The following is a 20,507-nucleotide window of genomic DNA, read 5'->3' on the forward strand; positions in this document are numbered from 1 at the left end:
TGGTCAAGGTCAGAAAATGTATGACAAAATGAGAGGCAATAAGATTTTCATGGCGAGTCATCGAAATTCGCCATGGCGCCACGGCCTCATAGTATTGTGAAAACTCAAAAGCTCCGCAATTTAACATGGCACAAGGGTGTAGTTGACACTGTCCAAATTTGAAGGTTAAGAAATGAAACCCCAAGGAGGAGTTCGCAAAAGTTCGAGGCATGGAAATGGCAAAATTAGAGCCAAAATATCACCTTCTCTTCCAAATGGCGGACTTCCTGTTGGGTTTGCGTCAATGGGCCCCCAGACTTTTTTGTTCGTCTTGGCATGATACACATGTGTGCCAAATTTCATACATGTAGCTCAAACGATGTGGTCGTAGGGCTGCATTTAACAAGGCATAGGTGGCGCTGTAGAGCCATTTCCCAGTGCTCATATGTAAAACCATTAAAATACGTAAATTTTCACCAGACCTGACGCGTGCGCAAAATTTCAAGAGTTTTCGAGCATGTTTAGGCCCTCAAAAGGCCGATTCATTTGCCGGAATAATAATAATAATAATTAAAGCTGCAAGCAGCGTTATGAGGGCCCTCGCACCCCATCGCGTCGAGCCCCGCCCAACACCTACAACCAGCACCTCCGATCTGATGTCACATTGATGGAATTCATGCATTTAACCACCAGCTAACATTTCATCTCATTCAATCATCATTATAGTCGTCCCACTAGGTGGCGCTCTAACCATTACTGACAAATGGCATAACAAACACTTCCAAGCTCGAGTCTCATCACACCTGAGACGTTTGGGAGAGATTGGACATTGTGTTTTTGAGTGACAGCAGATTACTGCTTTTTGGCGAGTGATTCAAACTCTAAGTGCCGCCATAACCACCCCGTTTCCCTGGACGTAAAAAGCTTCGCAATTTAACATCACAAAGGTCTTTAGATTCCACACACTGGAGAATGGTTCAATATGATGAAATCCCTTGGAGGAGTTCGTCAAAGTATGAAGCCTGAAAAGAGGAGAAAATGTCGCCAAAATTGCACATTAATTTTAAAATGGCTGACTTCCTGTTGGATTTGGGATATTGCTCCAAGAGACTTTTTTGTACATCTTGATATCTCCTATAAGCCTACCAGGTTTCAGATTCATACATAAAACACAGAGCTGGGGCTGATGTTTTGAAATTTTGTAGGGGGCGCTGTGGAGCCATTTTGGGATATTCAATGAAAATGATCACATAACAACAAAGCCTTCGTCACATTGGAGGTGTGTGCCAAATTTCAAGCCTCTATAAACTTGCCAAGACCCTCAAAAGCCACTTCATCTTTCATCGTGAACAGCGTTGCCACCAGGGTGCGCCGTTCAGTTTAAAGTCACAATTTTTGCACTGAAGCATCACGAGGCACTGATGGTGATATTCACCGCTTTTGAGGTGGCCACGATGAACCTGTGAAAATCAGTACAACAAAATTAAAGCCATGACATTTCCTGTTGCCACTAGGTGGCGCTGTCCGTATTTCCGACAATGGGCACATCAATCTGTTCAGGGCGCGTCTGACATCATGCCTGTAAAGTCTGGTACTGATCAGACTGGATTTCATTGAGTTATACTAATTTGTTTCTTCATGGCGTGACATCAAAGTTCGCCATGCTGCTGGGGTCACACCCTTTCGCGAAAACTCACAGTTTTCACTGTAACCCAAGACCAACTCCTTAAGGCTTTCCTGGAGAAATTTGAGGCTGCAGATGTCACCCATCACTATACTGTACCCCAAAGTGTAAAACATGACATTTCCTGTTCCCACTAGGTGGCGCTGTCCCTGGTGTCAAATATGGCAGTTGAAATATGTTCAGGGGTGGAGCCTTATCATATGTGATCTGTTTGGTCCAGATCGGAACATGTATGACAGAATGAGAGGCAATAAGATTTTCATGGCGAGTCATCAAAATTCGCCATGGCGCCACGGCCTCATACTATTGTGAAAACTCAAAAGCTCCGCAATTTAACATGGCACAAGGGTGTAGTTGACACTGACCAAATATGAAGGTTATGAAATCAAACCCCAAGGAGGAGTTCGCAAAAGTTCGAGGCATGGAAATGGCAAAATTTGAGCCAAAATGTCACATTCTCTTCCAAATGGCGGACTTCCTGTTGGGTTTGCGTCAATGGGCCCACAGACTTTTTTGTTCGTCTTGGCATGATACATATGTGTGCCAAATTTCATACATGTAGCTCAAACGATGTGGTCGTAGGGCTGCATTTAACAAGGCATAGGTGGCGCTCTAGAGCCATTTCCCAGTGCTCATATGTAAAACCATTAAAATACAAAATTTTTCACCAGACCTGGCATGTGTGCAAAATTTCATGAGTTTTTGAGCATGTTTAGGCCCTCAAAAAGGCCCTTGTTTCGCCTGAATAATAATAATAATAATAATAATAATAATAATAAGAAACGGAGCAGATACAATAGGGCCTTCGCACTCTCGGTGCTCGGGCCCTAATAATTAAAGCTGCAAGCAGCGTTATGAGGGCCCTCGCACCCCCGGCAAGTCGAGCCACTGCCAACACCTCAAACCGGCACGTCCGATGTGATGTCACATTGATGGATTTCATGCTTTTAATCACCAGCTAACATTTCATCTTATTCAACCAGGATTATAGTCATGCCACTAGGTGGCGCTCTAACCATTAATGACAAATAGCATAACAAACATTTCCAAGCTCGAGTCTCATCACACCTGCGACCTTTGGGAGAGATTGGACATTGTGTTTTTTAGTGACAGCAGATTACTGCTTTTTGCGAGTGATTGAAACTCTACGTGCCGCCATGACCACCCCGTTTCCCTGAACGGAAAAAGCTTCGCAATTTAACATCACAAAGGTCTTTAGATTCTACACACTGAAGAATGCTTCAATATGATGAAATCCCTTGGAGGAGTTCGTCAAAGTATGAGGCCTGAAAAGGGGGGAAAATGTCATCAAAATTACACATTAATTTTAAAATGGCTGACTTCCTGTTGGATTTGGGATATTGCTCCAAGAGACTTTTTTGTACATCTTGATATCTTACACAAGCTTACCAAGTGTCAGACTCATACATAAAACACAGAGCAGGGGCTGATGTTTTGAAATTTTGAAGGGGGCGCTGTGGAGCCATTTTGGGATATTCAATGAAAATGATCACATGACAACAAAGCCTACATCCATTTGGAGGTGTGTGCCAAATTTCAAGCCTCTATAAACTTTCCAAGCCCCTCAAAAGCCACTTCATCTTTCATGGTGAACCGCGTTGCCACCAGGGTGCACCGTTCAGTTTAAAGTCACAATTTTTGCACTGAAGCATCACGAGGGACTGATGTTGATATTTACCGCTTTTGAGGTGGCCACGATGAACCTGTGAAAATCAGTACAACAAAATTAAAGCCATGACATTTCCTGTTCCCACTAGGTGGCGCTGTCCGTATTTCCGACAATGGGCACATCAATCTGTTCAGGGCGGGTCTGACATCATGCCTGTAAAGTCTGGTACTGATCAGACTGGATTTCATTGAGTTAGACTAATTTGTTTCTTCATGGCGTGACATCAAAGTTCGCCATGCCGCTGGGGTCACACCCTTTTGCGAAAACTCACAGTTTTCACTGTAACCCAAGACCAACTCCTTAAGGCTTTCCTGGAGAAATTTGAGGCTGCAGATGTCACCCATCACTATACTGTACCCCAAAGTGTAAAACATGACATTTCCTGTTCCCACTAGGTGGCGCTGTCCCTGATGTAAAATATGGCAGTTGAAATATGTTCATGGGTGGAGCCTTATCATATGTGTGCTCTTTGGTCCAGATCGGAACATGTATGACAGAATGAGAGGCAATAAGATTTTCATGGCGAGTCATCGAAATTCGCCGTGGCGCCACGGCCTCATGGTATTGTGAAAACTCAAAAGCTCCGCAATTTAACATGGCATAAGGGTGTAGTTGGCACTGACCAAATATGAAGGTTATGAAATCAAACCCCAAGGAGGAGTTCGTCAAAGTTCGAGGCATGGAAATGGTAAAATCAGAGCCAAAATGTCACCTTCAATCCAAAATGGCGGACTTCCTGTTGGGTTTAGGACATTGCCATAATAGACTTTTTTGTTCGACTCTGAACGTTATATAGGTGTACCGACTTTCAAACATGTAGGTCATACCCATACCGGGGGCTCGCGTTTTTCATTTTGCTAGGTGGCGCTACTGAGCTAATTTTCCCTGGCCATGTCTGAGAACATTAAAATACGTAAATTTTCACCAGACCTGACGCGTGTGCAAAATTTCATGAGTTTTCGAGCATGTTTAGGCCCTCAAACGGCCAATTCATTTGCCGGAATAATAATAATAATAATAATAATAAACAGAGCAATTACAATAGGGCCTTCGCACTGTCAGTGCTCGGGCCCTAATTAAAGCTGCAAGCAGCGTTATGAGGGCCCTCGCACCCCCGGCGCGTCGAGCCACGCCCAACACCTAAAACCAGCACGTCCGATCTGATGTCACATTGATGGAATTCATGCATTTAACCACCAGCTAACATTTCAACTCATTCATTCATGATTAGTTAGTCGTTCCACTAGGTGGCGCTCTAACCATTATGTACAAATGGCATAACAAACACTTCCAAGCTCGAGTCTCATCACACCTGAGACGTTTGGGAGAGATTGGACATTGTGTTTTTGAGTGACAGCAGATTACTGCTTTTTGGCGAGTGATTCAAACTCTAAGTGCCGCCATAACCACCCCGTTTCCCTGGACGTAAAAAGCTTCGCAATTTAACAACACAAAGGTCTTTGGATTCCACACACTGAAGAATAGTGCAATATGATGAAATCCCTTGGAGGAGTTCGTCAAAGAACGATGCCTGGAAAGAGGGGAAAATGTTGCCAAAATTGCACATTAATTTTAAAATGGCTGACTTCCTGTTGGATTTGGGATATTGCACCAAGAGACTTTTTTGTACATCTTGATATCTCCTATAAGCTTACCAGGTTTCAGACTCATACATAAAACACAGAGCAGGGGCTGTGATTTTGAAATTTTGTAGGGGGCGCTGTGGAGCCATTTTGGGATATTCAATGAAAATGATCACATAACAACAAAGCCTTAACCACATTGGAGGTGTGCGCCAAATTTCAAGACTTTTTAAACTTTCCAAGCCCCTCAAAAGCCACTTCATCTTTCATGGTGAACCGCGTTGCCACCAGGGTGCGCCGTTCAGTTTAAAGTCACAATTTTTGCACTGAAGCATCACAAGGGACTGATGGTGATATTCACCGCTTTTGAGGTGGCCACGATGAACCTGTGAAAATCAGTACAACAAAATTAAAGCCATGACATTTCCTGTTCCCACTAGGTGGCGCTGTCCGTATTCCCGACAATGGGCACATCAATCTGTTCAGGGCGGGTCTGACATCATGCCTGTAAAGTCTGGTACTGATCAGACTGGATTTCATTGAGTTATACTAATTTGTTTCTTCATGGCGTGACATCAAAGTTCGCCATGCCACTGGGGTCACACCCTTTTGCGAAAAGTCACAGTTTTCACTGTAACCCAAGACCAACTCCTTAAGGCTTTCCTGGAGAAATTTGAGGCTGCAGATGTCACCCATCACAATACTGTACCCCAAAGTGTAAAACATGACATTTCCTGTTCCCACTAGGTGGCGCTGTCCCTGGTGTCAAATATGGCAGTTGAAATATGTTCAGGGGTGGAGCCTTATCATATGTGTTCACTTTGGTCAAGGTCAGAAAATGTATGACAAAATGAGAGGCAATAAGATTTTCATGGCGAGTCATCGAAATTCGCCATGGCGCCACGGCCTCATGGTATTGTGAAAACTCAAAAGCTCCGCAATTTAACATGGCCCAGGTGTGTAGTTGAAACTGACCAAAGATGAAGCTTATACGACCAAATCCCAAGGAGGAGTTCGCAAAAGTTCGAGGCATGGAAATGGCAAAATTAGAGCCAAAATGTCACCTTCTCTTCCAAATGGCGGACTTCCTGTTGGGTTTGCGTCAATGGGCCCACAGACTTTTTTGTTCGTCTTGGCATGATACACATGTGTGCCAAATTTCATACATGTAGCTCAAACGATGTGGTCGTAGGGCTGCATTTAACAAGGCATAGGTGGCGCTCTAGAGCCATTTCCCAGTGCTCATATGTAAAACCATTAAAATACAAAATTTTTCACCAGACCTGGCATGTGTGCAAAATTTCATGAGTTTTTGAGCATGTTTAGGCCCTCAAAAAGGCCCTTGTTTCGCCTGAATAATAATAATAATAATAATTAAAGCTGCAAGCAGCGTTATGAGGGCCCTCGCACCCTGGCGTGTCGAGCCACGCCCAACACCTAAAACCAGCACGTCCGATGTGATGTCACATTGATGGAATTCATGCATTTAACCACCAGCTAACATTTCATCTCATTGAACCATGATTATAGTCGTCCCACTAGGTGGCGCTCTAACTATTACCGACAAATGGCATAACAAACATTTCCGAGCTCGAGTCTCATCACACCTGCGACGTTTGGGAGAGATTGGATATTGTGTTTTTGAGTGACAGCAGATTACTGCTTTTTGGTGAGTGATTGAAACTCTAAGTGCCGCCATGACCACCCCGTTTCCCTGAACGTAAAAAGCTTCGCAATTTAACATCACAAAGGTCTTTAGATTCCACAAACTTCAGATCGGTCCAATCTGATGAAATCCCTTGGAGGAGTTCGTCAAAGTATGAAGCCTGAAAAGAGGGGAAAATGTCACCAAAATTACACATTAATTTTAAAATGGCTGACTTCCTGTTGGATTTGGGATATTGCTCCAAGAGACTTTTTTGTACATCTTGATATCTCCTATAAGCCTACCAGGTTTCAGATTCATACATAAAACACAGAGCTGGGGCTGTGGTTTTGAAATTTTGTAGGGGGCGCTGTGGAGCCATTTTGGGATATTCAATGAAAATGATCACATGACAACAAAGCCTTTGTCACATTGGAGGTGTGTGCCAAATTTCAAGCCTCTATACACTTGCCAAGACCCTCAAAAGCCACTTCATCTTTCATGTTGAACAGCGTTGCCACCAGGGTGCGCCGTTCAGTTTAAAGTCACAATTTTTGCACTGAAGCATCACGAGGGACTGATGGTGATATTCACCGCTTTTCAGGTGGCCACGATGAACCTGTGAAAATCAGTACAACAAAATGAAAGCCATGACATTTCCTGTTCCCACTAGGTGGCGCTGTCCGTATTTCCGACAATGGGCACATCAATCTGTTCAGGGCGGGTCTGACATCATGCCTGTAAAGTCTGGTACTGATCAGACTGGATTTCATTGAGTTATACTAATTTGTTTCTTCATGGCGTGACATCAAAGTTCGCCATGCTGCTGGGGTCACACCCTTTCGCGAAAACTCACAGTTTTCACTGTAACCCAAGACCAACTCCTTAAGGCTTTCCTGGAGAAATTTGAGGCTGCAGATGTCACCCATCACTATACTGTACCCCAAAGTGTAAAACATGACATTTCCTGTTCCCACTAGGTGGCGCTGTCCCTGGTGTCAAATATGGCAGTTGAAATATGTTCAGGGGTGGAGCCTTATCATATGTGTTCACTTTGGTCAAGGTCAGAAAATGTATGACAAAATGAGAGGCAATAAGATTTTCATGGCGAGTCATCGAAATTCGCCATGGCGCCACGGCCTCATAGTATTGTGAAAACTCAAAAGCTCCGCAATTTAACATGGCCCAGGTGTGTAGTTGACACTGACCAAAGATGAAGCTTATACAACCAAATCCCAAGGAGGAGTTCGCAAAAGTTCGAGGCATGGAAATGGCAAAATTAGAGCCAAAATGTCACCTTCTCTTCCAAATGGCGGACTTCCTGTTGGGTTTGCGTCAATGGGCCCACTGACTTTTTTGTTCGTCTTGGCATGATACACATGTGTGCCAAATTTCATACATGTAGCTCAAACGATGTGGTCGTAGGGCTGCATTTAACAAGGCATAGGTGGCGCTCTAGAGCCATTTCCCAGTGCTCATATGTAAAACCATTAAAATACAAAATTTTTCACCAGACCTGGCATGTGTGCAAAATTTCATGAGTTTTTGAGCATGTTTAGGCCCTCAAAAAGGCCCTTGTTTGGGGTGAATAATAATAATAATTAAAGCTGCAAGCAGCGTTATGAGGGCCCTCGCACCCCCGGCGCGTCGAGCCACGCCCAACACCTAAAACCAGCACGTCCGATCGATGTCACATTGATGGAATTCATGCATTTAACCACCAGCTAACATTTCAACTCATTCATTCATGATTAGCTAGTCGTTCCACTAGGTGGCACTCTAACCATTATGTACAAATGGCATAACAAACATTTCCGAACTCGAGTCTCATTATGCCTGCGACCTTTGGGTGAGATTGGACATTGTGTTTTTGAGTAACAGCAGATTACTGCGTTTTGGCGAGTGATTGAGAGTCTACGTGCCGCCATAACCACCCCGTTTCCCTGAACGTAAAAAGCTTCGCAATTTAACAACACAAAGGTCTTTGGATTCCACACACTGAAGAATAGTGCAATATGATGAAATCCCTTGGAGGAGTTCGTCAAAGAACGATGCCTGAAAAGAGGGGAAAATGTTGCCAAAATTGCACATTAATTTTAAAATGGCTGACTTCCTGTTGGATTTGGGATATTGCTCCAAGAGACTTTTTTGTACATCTTGATATCTCCTATAAGCTTACCAGGTTTCAGACTCATACATAAAACACAGAGCAGGGGCTGTGATTTTGAAATTTTGTAGGGGGCGCTGTGGAGCCATTTTGGGATATTCAATGAAAATGATCACATAACAACAAAGCCTTATCCACATTGGAGGAGTGCGCCAAATTTCAAGACTTTTTAAACTTTCCAAGCCCCTCAAAAGCCACTTCATCTTTCATGGTGAACCGCGTTGCCACCAGGGTGCGGCGTTCAGTTTAAAGTCACAATTTTTGCACTGAAGCATCACAAGGGACTGATGGTGATATTCACCGCTTTTGAGGTGGCCACGATGAACCTGTGAAAATCAGTACAACAAAATTAAAGCCATGACATTTCCTGTTCCCACTAGGTGGCGCTGTCCGTATTCCCGACAATGGGCACATCAATCTGTTCAGGGCGGGTCTGACATCATGCCTGTAAAGTCTGGTACTGATCAGACTGGATTTCATTGAGTTATACTAATTTGTTTCTTCATGGCGTGACATCAAAGTTCGCCATGCCGCTGGGGTCACACCCTTTTGCGAAAAGTCACAGTTTTCACTGTAACCCAAGACCAACTCCTTAAGGCTTTCCTGGAGAAATTTGAGGCTGCAGATGTCACCCATCACAATACTGTACCCCAAAGTGTAAAACATGACATTTCCTGTTCCCACTAGGTGGCGCTGTCCCTGGTGTCAAATATGGCAGTTGAAATATGTTCAGGGGTGGAGCCTTATCATATGTGTTCACTTTGGTCAAGGTCAGAAAATGTATGACTAAATGAGAGGCAATAAGATTTTCATGGCGAGTCATCGAAATTCGCCGTGGCGCCACGGCCTCATAGTATTGTGAAAACTCAAAAGCTCCGCAATTTAACATGGCCCAGGTGTGTAGTTGACACTGACCAAAGATGAAGCTTATACGACCAAATCCCAAGGAGGAGTTCGAAAAAGTTCGAGGCATGGAAACGGCAAAATTAGAGCCAAAATGTCACCTTCTCTTCCAAATGGCGGACTTCCTGTTGGGTTTGCGTCAATGGGCCCACAGACTTTTTTGTTCGTCTTGGCATGATACACATGTGTGCCAAATTTCATACATGTAGCACAAACGATGTGGTCGTAGGGCTGCATTTAACAAGGCATAGGTGGCGCTGTAGAGCCATTTCCCAGTGCTCATATGTAAAACCATTAAAATACAAAATTTTTCACCAGACCTAGCATGTGTGCAAAATTTCATGAGTTTTTGAGCATGTTTAGGCCCTCAAAAAGGCCCTTGTTTGGGGTGAATAATAATAATAATAATAATAATAATAATAATAATAATAATAATAATAATAATAATAATAATAAGAAACGGAGCAGATACAATAGGGCCTTCGCACTCTCGGTGCTCGGGCCCTAATAATAATAATAATAAGAAACGGAGCAGATACAATAGGGCCTTCGCACTCTCAGTGCTCGGGCCCTAATAAGAAACGGAGCAGATACAATAGGGCCTTCGCACTCTCGGTGCTCGGGCCCTAATAAACAGAGCAATTACAATAGGGCCTTCGCACTGTCAGTGCTCGGGCCCTAATAATAATAATAATAATAATAATAATAAACAGAGCAATTACAATAGGGCCTTCGCACTGTCAGTGCTCGGGCCCTAATAAGAAACGGAGCAGATACAATAGGGCCTTCGCACTCTCGGTGCTCGGGCCCTAATAATAATAAGAAACGGAGCAGATACAATAGGGCCTTCGCACTCTCAGTGCTCGGGCCCTAATAAGAAACGGAGCAGATACAATAGGGCCTTCGCACTCTCGGTGCTCGGGCCCTAATAATAATAATAATAAGAAACGGAGCAGATACAATAGGGCCTTCGCACTCTCAGTGCTCGGGCCCTAATAATAATAATAAGAAACGGAGCAGATACAATAGGGCCTTCGCACTCTCGGTGCTCGGGCCCTAAAAATACTACAAAGAAATAGTACCAACAGTTTTGATGACTGCAGTACTTCTAAAAAAAGTAAAACAAAAAAATCAGCTGCCGCTGAAGCAGCCTGCCTTCATGAGGGTGGCCTTTGCTGTTTGCTTTGCATTGTGCAAACATGCAAGCTGCAGCGATTCCAGATATTGCACTCCGTAATAAAATCAGCCTCTTTCTGCTGGTTTTCAGTTCACTGTGAATAATTTTCACTCTCCGTCATAGTCACATTTTGCGGTGAGAAAACAAAGTTCAACAGATACCTTTAAGAGATTTTCGTGTGCCTGATAGCGGTGTTTTGGATATTAATGAGTGCGGATTGTTTACCTGTTCTCAGACTGTTCCCCTCTGATTACAGTTTGTGACCCTGTGTTCATCCAGCAGAGCATGGGATCCCCTTTGCTCCCATTAAATGTGTTACTTGCTCAATAAATGTTTGCAGGTCCTTGAAAAATCATCAGTAAGTTATTTGGATTTCCCCAAAACGCCAAGAACAGCTCAGCTCTTGTACTGGAAGCTCAACGCCCCGAGCAAAGTGCAAAAGCTACGCCCCTTATCCACCAGTATCCGGTAATCATTACACTCATGACAGTATCTCTGCCTCTCAAGGGACTTCGGAAAAGCTCAGGACAGAGATTTTGCTAAGTATGGGTTGTTGTTTTTTTTTTTAGCTCTATTTATATACATTTACCACTGCTAACTGTTGCTTTTTAAAATGGTTGTCTGGCATATTTCTTAGATTTCTGGCATACAAGTTGATGGTTGTGTACTGTATTAAGTGATATGCTTTAAACATTATTTTGCACATGATATTTTGGACAGTCGATATGACCAAAGACAGACATTGCATGTATATTACATCACGAGCGTAACTGCATTAATGTCTCTGTTAATATTTCATTTGACTTTGTAACCAGAGGAATTTCTTTTATGAAGCGCTCAGAGCTGAAAGTTGATGAACAGAAAATCAATATTCAAATATTCTGATTAACTGTTTGTTTATGCATCAGGTTAGTAAAACTGACCGTTTTGGGGGCTTTTCTTGTCAGACGGCACTCTGTATGTCACAAATACACCCACTGGCTGTTAGTTACATCTTCTTAGCACCGGGTCAGATCCTCCTTTGCCTTTAGAGCTGCCTTAATTCTTCATAGCATATCTATGGTGCTGTAAAGGTTTTATTGCTCCAGATTTGTTGCTGCACATCAATGATGTGAATTACCACATCCCAAAGGTGCTCTGCTGGATGAAGAACTTGTCACTGTGGAGTCCATTTGCATACAGTGAATTAATTGTCAATGTTCAAGAAACCAGTTGAGCTCTTTGACATAGCACATTAACCTGTTGGAAATAGCCATGAGAAGATGGGTACAATGAGCTTTTAAAAGGATGGACATGGTTAGCAACAATATTCAGGTAGGCTAGGGTGTTTAAAACATGCTTGGTACAAAGTGTGCCAAGAAAATATTCCCCACGGTGGCTGCCACTGTGTGTCACAGCTGACCAGTTATCATACTGTTGCAGGGCTGTCACATAGACACAGACAACTATTCACTTGAACGATTAGCTTATGAAAACAATCTGCAAACTTTGTCTAGCTTTAATATAATCTGCTATTGCATAGTGTTCCTGAGATGAATGCCCTTCTTTCATTGCTGTGTTCATACAGGGGTTTGGACCATTAGGACCGGACAATGTTTTTGACTGTGTTCTTCCTCCTGGTCGCGTTGTGCACCCAGGGAGGAAATGGTAAGGAGGGCGAGGAAGCACAGAGACCTGGCCATGTTTCGGTAGTCATAGTGGGAGGCACGGGTGACCTGGCGAAGAAGTACCTGTGGCAGGGATTCTTCCAGCTGTATATCAACCAAGTCAGTAGTGGAAACACCTTTTCTTTCTATGGCGGGGGACAGTCCCCCACTGAAAAGGCCACACCAGTGCTCTTTGAGATTCTGAAGGCAGTCTCCTGCTCAAAGGATGTTTCTCAGGAGCGCTGTGCTCTGCTGAAAGACCAGTTTCTGCGGCTCGCACAGTATCGCCAACTAAAGTCATTAGAGGACTATCAGGATCTGGCCAAGCACATTGAGCAACAGCTTCAAGAAGAGGGAATGACGGAGGCAGGCAGGCTCTTTTACCTCTCTGTACCAGCTTTTGCATATGCAGATATTGCTGAGAAGATTAATAGTAGTTGCAGGCCAAAAAGTGGGGCTTGGCTGAGGGTGGTGCTTGAAAAACCTTTTGGACATGACTACGGGAGTGCTCAGGTACTGGCATCTCAACTTCGCAGCTCACTGACGGAAGAAGAAATGTACAGAATTGACCACTACTTGGGGAAACAGGTATGGAAGTCCTACACAGTGCATGCCTTCCACCCTTGACTCTTAAATGAATCTGAATCCAAATCCAAACATCTTATGTTTCCTTTTTTCCAAAGGTGGTTTCAAAGATGCTTCCTTTTAGAATACAAAACAAAAAATTACTTGATCCCATCTGGAACAAGCACCACATCGAGAGAGTGGAGATTGTACTGAAAGAGACTCTGGATGTTAAAGGTGATTAAAGGGTTTATCAACTCTCTTAATTACTACGGTATTTTGAGACATGGGTAAATCATAGACATTTTTTTTTTGGTGATTGAATCATGTATTCTTACCCTGTCTTTGTTATTTTCTCCTCAAAAGGTCGCATTGCCTTCTATGACCAGTATGGGGTCATCAGGGATGTGCTACAGAACCACCTGACTGAGGTCATGACACTGTTGACCATGAGGCTTCCCAAGAACGTGAGCAGAAGTGAGGAAGTCCTTGGAAACAAGCTGCAGATCCTTAGTTCCATGCTTCCTTTAGGAAAGAATCAAGCTGTGATCGGTCAGTACCAAACTTACAAAGCAGAAGTTCAGCAGGAGCTGAATAAGACCAAAGATCACGTCAGTCACACTCCAACATTTGCAGGCAAGTACTGAAAGTTTGTCTCCTTACATTCTGCTGTAAGTGTGCTGCATTACATCTCCTTCACTGTTTAGATGCTAATATTTACTCGTGTTTCTATTTTTTAGCTGTACTCGCACAGATTGATGACGCACAATATGAAGGCATGCCGATCCTTTTGATCTCAGGGAAGATGCTAGATGAGCGGGTGGGATACGCACGTGTTCTTTTTAAAAATGACATATTTTGTGTTCAAAACCACAATAACGTTCACTGCAAGCCCAAGCAGATAGTTTTCTACTTTGGACATGGCAGCCTTCAATATCCAGCAATTCTTGTTAGTAAGAATTTGTTCAAGCCAGCTCTAGTAGACAGTGAGTGGAAGGAAGTGACGGAGCACAAAGACGTCAACGTTTTTGGATTGCCTATTTCAGACTTCTACATCCAGATTCCAATGGAGCAGAAGGAAGCTTATGCAGAACTTATTTCTCACATCTTTTTGGGACAGAAGAATAGCTTCATTAGTACAGAGAACCTGTTGGCTTCCTGGGACTTATGGACACCGCTGCTCAGCAGTTTAGCCAGCACATTTCCGCGCATCTACCCAGGTGGTGCTGATAATGCAGACGTGCTGGACATCCATCTGAAAGGGAAAGACGTTAGCTACAACAATGAGGTGGTGATAATCAGTACTGATCATTTGGGTGGCACATCCACAAATGGTTTCCAAGTGATGCAAGGTAAATTTCGCAGTTCTGAAATGGTGTCTGCATGGGCCGAGCAGCTTGTTGACAAGCTCGCTGCAGATATTCAGGAAGCAGCAGAGGTAGCTATTTATGAGGGTGGTGTTTTCCATCTCGCCCTCTCCGGTGGATCTACTCCCCTTGCTCTGTTTCACAGGTTGGCCGATCACCATTTCACCTTCCCCTGGAGGAACACACATGTTTGGATGGTGGACGAGCGCTGCGTGCTGCCGACGGAACTGGAGTCCAACTTCCGCAACTTGCATGACCATCTACTGCAACATGTGAGAATCCCGTATTACAACATCCACCCCATGCCAGTGCATCTCAACCAGCGCCTATGTGTGGAGGAAGATGGAGGAGCGCTAATGTATGAGAAGCAACTCGTTAAATTGGTTAACAGCTCCAGCTTCCACTTTGTACTGCTGGGTGTCGGCTATGATGGCCACACAGCCTCTTTGTTCCCCGGTGGCAAAGCTGATGAACTTGGCGATAGTCTGGTGGCCCTCACTGAGAGCCCCTCCAAGCCACACCAGCGTATGAGCCTCACCTTTAATGTCATTAATCGAGCCCGCAAAGTTGCCCTTTTGGTGATGGGCAAAGGCAAACACGAGCTGATCACCCAGCTGAGCCGCGTGAAGGACAACCCAGACAAATGGCCTGTCACTGGTGTGAAGCCTACTAATGGTAACCTTGTTTGGTACATAGACTATGATGCACTTTTAGGATAAGAATGTAATCTCTACCTTGCAATCAGACAAATGTCTTTGGAGCTGCTTTAATTGGACTGTTGGTTGATGAGAAAGAATATATGAACCAGCACATATAGGAGGACCATATAGGAAAGGTTATTAACTCAAATCACATGTACTGAGCAGAACTGCTAAACTCTTTCAGGCTTCTAATTTATTTCCCTCCAGCGCACCGTTTGAGATCATAACAGTGTATACATAGACCAAACTTGATCAAAATAGGAAATCAGTAGAACATTGTTGAAAACAGCCCTTTGTTGGTGTCCATGTGGTTGTGAAGCAGCGAAGACGTTTGTGGTTTCTTACATTTAAAGAACTGCTCGTCTTCAGTAAGGCTTGACTAATGGAACAGGAGTTTTCCACAAGGTGAATGTAAGGTGTAAGTGTTTTATAATGTGACGATAGCCCTAACTTTAGAGTTAAGCCTAGTTTATTGCACTGCAATAAATCTGCATCGCAACCATAGTGAGCGGACATAGTTTGCATTGTACGCTGGTGCATTGAACTTCCATTACAAGTGAAACTGAGCCGTTTATGTTGGACTTGGAGATAATAACCCATATGGAAAAGAAATAGTAAAAACTTATATGATTTACTCATGAAAGTGGCCACTTTCTCATTATTTTCATATATTGCTTTAGTAAGTATCCAAAACATACAAGTTTCATTATATAATTTTTGTATGCTTTTCATACAAGTTTCACACAAGACAGATACAAACTTTATAAGATTTATATATATCTTTTCCATATGGGAAATCTTGATAAATAGTTAGCTTTACAGCACCGCAAGAAGTAGATAAGAGTTCAGAAACGACTCAGTCTATACAGGTGCACCCAAAAAATATTTATGCCCAAAATGCTGACTTTAGGTAATTTGATTACATGTATATTTTCCAAGCATTTGTTACATAATTACTTGATTGGTACACATTTAGTTTATACCAAGCATTAACCTAGCACCTAGCATATTTTCCTTAATGATAAATTATATGAATAAATAAACCTTTTATATATATTTTTATATATTTTAGTTTCATTTTACTCAAAATTATTTGAGTTTATGAAGGCAAAGAATCACTTTTTTAAAAGTTATGTTGGAGCTTGGGAAACAAGAATAACAGCATGTATCCACTTTCATTAGCACAATAAGCAGGCTATACAATTACAGCCTATTAGATTTTGTTAAATAGAGGAATTATACTGGTGCTAATCAATAATCTGTGTTTACAGAGGATATTACCAAACATACCTGTCACACCTGTTGACAGTGCATGTCAGGCCAAAGGATAGGTTATGGCGTAGGTTTAACACGGTACTATAAACCAGAAATGAGTTAGAAGGGATGCTGAGTGTATGTAATTTGTCATTAATGAAATCATTGGTCCATGTTCTTAAAAGTTTTAACCTCATATGAGTATTTTTTTATGTGTGTGTGTGTGTGTGTGAGTGTGTGTGTGAAATGCATATGAAGATTTTTGATCATTTAAGTCTAAGTGTGAAGTGAGTGGGAATCTAGAGGAATATATGAAGTTTCCTTTGCAAATTACACAGCGCAGACGATTGTTGTGTTGCTGGAAGACAGTTACAACACACGGATGAATTAAGGTGTTTGTATGTGTGAATTATAACTGATCTCAGGTGAATTTAAAGATATCCAGTTTACTGTATAATCTGCTCTTATTGGATGAATGTTTTATTTTGTGGAGTGGTACTGCCATACATACACAATCAGGTGATGTAAAATATGTGTTTTACTAAAGAGATAATCACATTCCCATACTCGGATCACATTTTTCTTCTATTAATGTAACCTGGAGGTGCTTTTGAGTCAAAATGATTGAAAACAACATTAACACTACATCATATTTTTGGTTTCTTTATTGAAGACCATCTTTAAATAAAAGCTCAATTCCACTAAGTGTCAGCAGTGGTGTTGTCTTTGTGCCTCAAGATTAGGAACAAAGTAAGAAAACATGCTAAACACATCCGTCATCTCTTTAGCTATATTAGTCTGTTGTGAATATGGTGTTTAACAAATTTAGTAGCACCTGCCATTTAAAAACAAGACAATACAGAAAAAATTTATTTAATAGGCAAACGATTAACTGAATTTACAGTTAATTTCAAAATTTCACCTGGGAAACTGAATTGTGAGAAGTCAGTTATTGTAGCTTCAGTAATAAGATAAAAATCCAGTTCAGAATTTACAGTCACACCATTGCTTGTAATCATGTCAAATCTACTGTATGAAATATTGTTTTTTTTAGTAATAAATTGTTACATGAAATACATTTCCTCGGTGCAAAAAGAAAATCAACAGCTGCTTTTCTGAAGTGTGCATTAAAAAAATGTGAGCTGGATTAAGTCACTTTCCCTTTTTCTTTCTCCTGGTTTAAAATTACAAGCTGCTGGTGGCAAGGAGCCCTCATGAATTCTTTACATGTGTAGTGTCACATATCATTGTGGGACAGCTGGAGTGTTTTATAACTCATTGTTTCTGCTTGGATCTGTCACAGAGTGCCTGTTGGTTAGCCACAGTCCTCCTCTGACCATGAAAAAACCTGAACGGACAGAAGCAGGTGTTAGTCCTTCGAAATGAAGATTTTATGAATGAATGAATTATCCAGTGTGCAAGAGAAAGGGAGAGTTGTCTTTCACCTGTACTGATAGCAGAGACCACTGTTAGGACAAGGGACATGTAGTACAGCTCAGGGGTGGTTTTGGCCTGTGAACATACCGTACATAGAAATCATTGATATGCTGCAGGAGTTTTTTTGAGGGGTTGAACTGGCTAATATTGCTTTTTTTTCTTACACATGCTGCTGCTGTCAGAGTCAGGATAGTAGTGCACAAACCTTGGCCACATGACAGTAGACCAAACACATGGTAGGCAGCCCACAAGCTCTGATGAACTGGGTCTGTCAGTGTGAATATCACTGCAAAACCTTGAAAAAAACAATCACTGTTCCTATTAAACCTGTGTAAATGCTGTGAGAGTATCTGCTTTGGGACTGCTGAGCTGAGGAGACTTACCTGAAGCCATCAAGGACAGAGCAACTGAGGCTGACAGGTTGTTCAGAAGGGGCTGCCTGCAGTATCTTGAGGATTTGGGCCTTTAACCAAAATAGAAACCATTGTTAACTTCATGTTCCTTCTTGTATGAGTAACCTGCGGGCTGTATGGCATGATGCCATTGCCTGCGTCCCACTTACCTTCCCATCACGTAGAACTGAGGAACCAGAACAATTGTGATGAACAGTACATTCAGTAGTTGACTGTGAAGGGGGAAGTGAACGGAAAATAGATTAAGGTCATAGTAAACATTCTGAAATCTTTATGTATGAGAGTACTTACAATCTTAATCTCTGATTCTTTGGTATCCATCTGCTGCTGTGAAATGCCATGAAGACCAGCAAGTAAAGAAACATGGATGCTGCACATCCAGACGCGTATGTACTGTAACACTGTCCCTGGCACGTGTTGTATTAAAGTGCCAAACGCCCTTGTTGACCAGAGGAAGGATTGTATTTCATCCTGTCCAAGCCTGCACTTTTTACTCCTTGAACTCAGAACATTTGCCCCAATAAGTTATGCTTAAATTTTTTTAAAGTTGGTTTTAACATTTTAGACGCTTATAAATTATTTTTGTTAAAACTCGCTAACACTCTGAAATTGTATGAGATTTCTTCAGCGCCCTTTCGCCATCACTTTTACCCCCTCACCCACTCCCGGAATGCACAGGCCTGAACTTCTGATACTTGGCTACTGGGTTTAATCGCTTACTGCATTATACTGACTCATGGCGGCTGCACTGGCACAGAGAAATACAGTGATCGGTAACTTTCTATTCATGAGGTTAGCATCGACCATGTATGGTAGAAACTGGGCGGATGCAGGGCTGGATGTGAGGCCGATCCTCTCCACACAAACTACGATTCATAAAGAAACACTGACTCCAGGTGTGCATGCTTACAGATTTAATTACCTCGAGCTTTTTACGCTATTATCACATCTGCGCACAAGTCCTCTTTTAGTACAAAGCCCACGTAAAAGTACGAATAAAACTGAGTATATTAAAATTAAAATAAAAAACCTTGCGTCGTGCAAGGCTGTTAATCTATTTGGAACAGGATAGTTTCCTCACATTATTTCAAAAGTCTTGCTCCACCCTCCTGCGTATGTGCCCAAATTAACTAGAGCATAAGCAACGCATCACCCTTACCCCACATTTGACACACAATAAAAAGAGCCCACCCAACAACTTCGCATCCTTCCACTCTTGAAATTCTGCTGTTGCGTCTTCCAAAGAGGCCACCTAACATCCAAAATGCCTGCCAACCTCAGTGGGACGTGGAACATGGTCAGCAATGTCAATTTTGAGGGCTACATGGTTGCACTTGGTAAGTTTCACCCTTTTTAAAGCAAATTGGAAGACTGCGTGCAGAAAATGAGATGAGTAGAAAACCTCATATTTAGTTGGTTTAGAGTTCTTGAACTTGGGTGTACGTAAAACTTATATATGGCAGGTTATAGTTTTTACTCTTTTTGGAGTGTAAACATTTTGTAGAAAGTGTTGTCACTTATCCCTCTCATTTTGACATGCAGGTGTTGATTTTGCAACGCGCAAGATTGCTTCTATGTTGAAGCCTCAGAAAGTGATTAAGCAGGACGGACATTGCTTCACAATTCAGACACTTAGTAGTTTAAGAAACTACGAGTGTTCATTCAAGACCGGAGAGGAGTTCGAGGAGGTAACGAAAGGAATGGACAACCGCACCTGTAAGGTAAAAATGTTACCAAAATGTAACCTCCAGTTTTAAAGGTCGCTATTAGATTTGTGATCAGTGGTGCAAAACAAAATCAGCCTCTTTACAAAGTGTAAACTCCATTTATGTTTAAGTATTGGGGAAACTGTGTAGTTCATTTTTTATTTATTTTATTTTTTTATGTTACTCTAACAGTCTGTGGTCAACTGGGAAAATGAAAAGCTGGTGTGTGTCCAAAAAGGAGAAAAGAGAAACCGAGGGTGGGCTCACTGGCTTGAGGGAGATGAGCTTCATCTGGTATGACTCTGAACTTTATGCTGGTGTCCCTGTTAATATTTTAACTTATAACATTCACAATCCTGTGATTGTACATGTGTACAACTGTAACCATACAAATGAAAATGCTGCTCCCTCTGAACACTGATGCCATTCATTGAACTCCTGCTGTTTTTGTTTGTTTGTTGTTTGTATTACCCTTTTAAAACTGATCTTCAATTACAATTTTTTTTTTCTTTTTTTCAGGAGCTCACTTGTGGGGATCAAGTCTGCAAACAAATTTATAAAAGGACTATGTGATTAAACTCTCAAAATGAA

The 20,507-nt window shown here is 42.2% G+C and overlaps 3 protein-coding genes across 6 annotated transcripts in view; 2 read left to right on the plus strand and 1 right to left on the minus strand.

Moving 5' to 3' along the window:
• The window catches only part of h6pd (hexose-6-phosphate dehydrogenase (glucose 1-dehydrogenase)), a 70,449-nt gene extending 53,378 nt beyond the window's left edge, over positions 1-17,071 (plus strand). Inside the window, exons 1-5 of one of the 2 annotated variants that reach the window (XM_026167526.2) lie at positions 11,231-11,371; positions 12,396-13,062; positions 13,158-13,275; positions 13,405-13,674; positions 13,779-17,071. In XM_026167526.2, coding sequence (XP_026023311.2) covers positions 12,421-13,062; positions 13,158-13,275; positions 13,405-13,674; positions 13,779-15,124 — 2,376 coding nt within the window. In that variant the 5' untranslated portion in view covers positions 11,231-11,371; positions 12,396-12,420 and the 3' untranslated portion in view covers positions 15,125-17,071. Of the gene's footprint in view, positions 1-11,230; positions 11,372-12,395; positions 13,063-13,157; positions 13,276-13,404; positions 13,675-13,778 lie in introns of those variants that run through there. The other variant, XM_026167527.2, reaches the window with a different exon arrangement.
• On the minus strand, positions 17,008-19,528 carry LOC145428883 (uncharacterized). 3 transcript variants are annotated; one of them, XM_080301743.1, is made up of 7 exons: positions 19,402-19,528; positions 18,502-18,537; positions 18,360-18,422; positions 18,181-18,260; positions 17,962-18,092; positions 17,806-17,872; positions 17,008-17,708 (listed from the first exon to the last, which is right to left on the minus strand). In XM_080301743.1, exons 1-7 carry the CDS (start codon positions 19,467-19,469, stop codon positions 17,629-17,631), a joined length of 525 nt encoding a protein of 174 aa, XP_080157869.1. In that variant the 5' UTR covers positions 19,470-19,528; the 3' UTR covers positions 17,008-17,628. The 3 variants fall into 3 exon arrangements, with proteins under 3 accessions (XP_080157869.1, XP_080157871.1, XP_080157870.1); XM_080301745.1 differs by lacking the exon at positions 18,502-18,537 and having other exon boundaries at positions 18,360-18,376; positions 19,402-19,518; XM_080301744.1 differs by lacking the exon at positions 19,402-19,528 and having other exon boundaries at positions 18,502-18,722.
• rbp7b (retinol binding protein 7b, cellular) lies at positions 19,414-20,507 on the plus strand. Its single transcript, XM_026167529.2, has 4 exons — positions 19,414-19,547; positions 19,753-19,931; positions 20,109-20,210; positions 20,436-20,507. The coding sequence occupies exons 1-4, from the start codon at positions 19,475-19,477 to the stop codon at positions 20,487-20,489; spliced, it is 408 nt and encodes a 135-aa protein (XP_026023314.1). The 5' UTR covers positions 19,414-19,474; the 3' UTR covers positions 20,490-20,507.

This window comes from Astatotilapia calliptera, chromosome 5 (genome assembly GCF_964374335.1).
Source record: "Astatotilapia calliptera chromosome 5, fAstCal68.1, whole genome shotgun sequence".
Classification (NCBI taxonomy): domain Eukaryota; kingdom Metazoa; phylum Chordata; class Actinopteri; order Cichliformes; family Cichlidae; genus Astatotilapia; species Astatotilapia calliptera.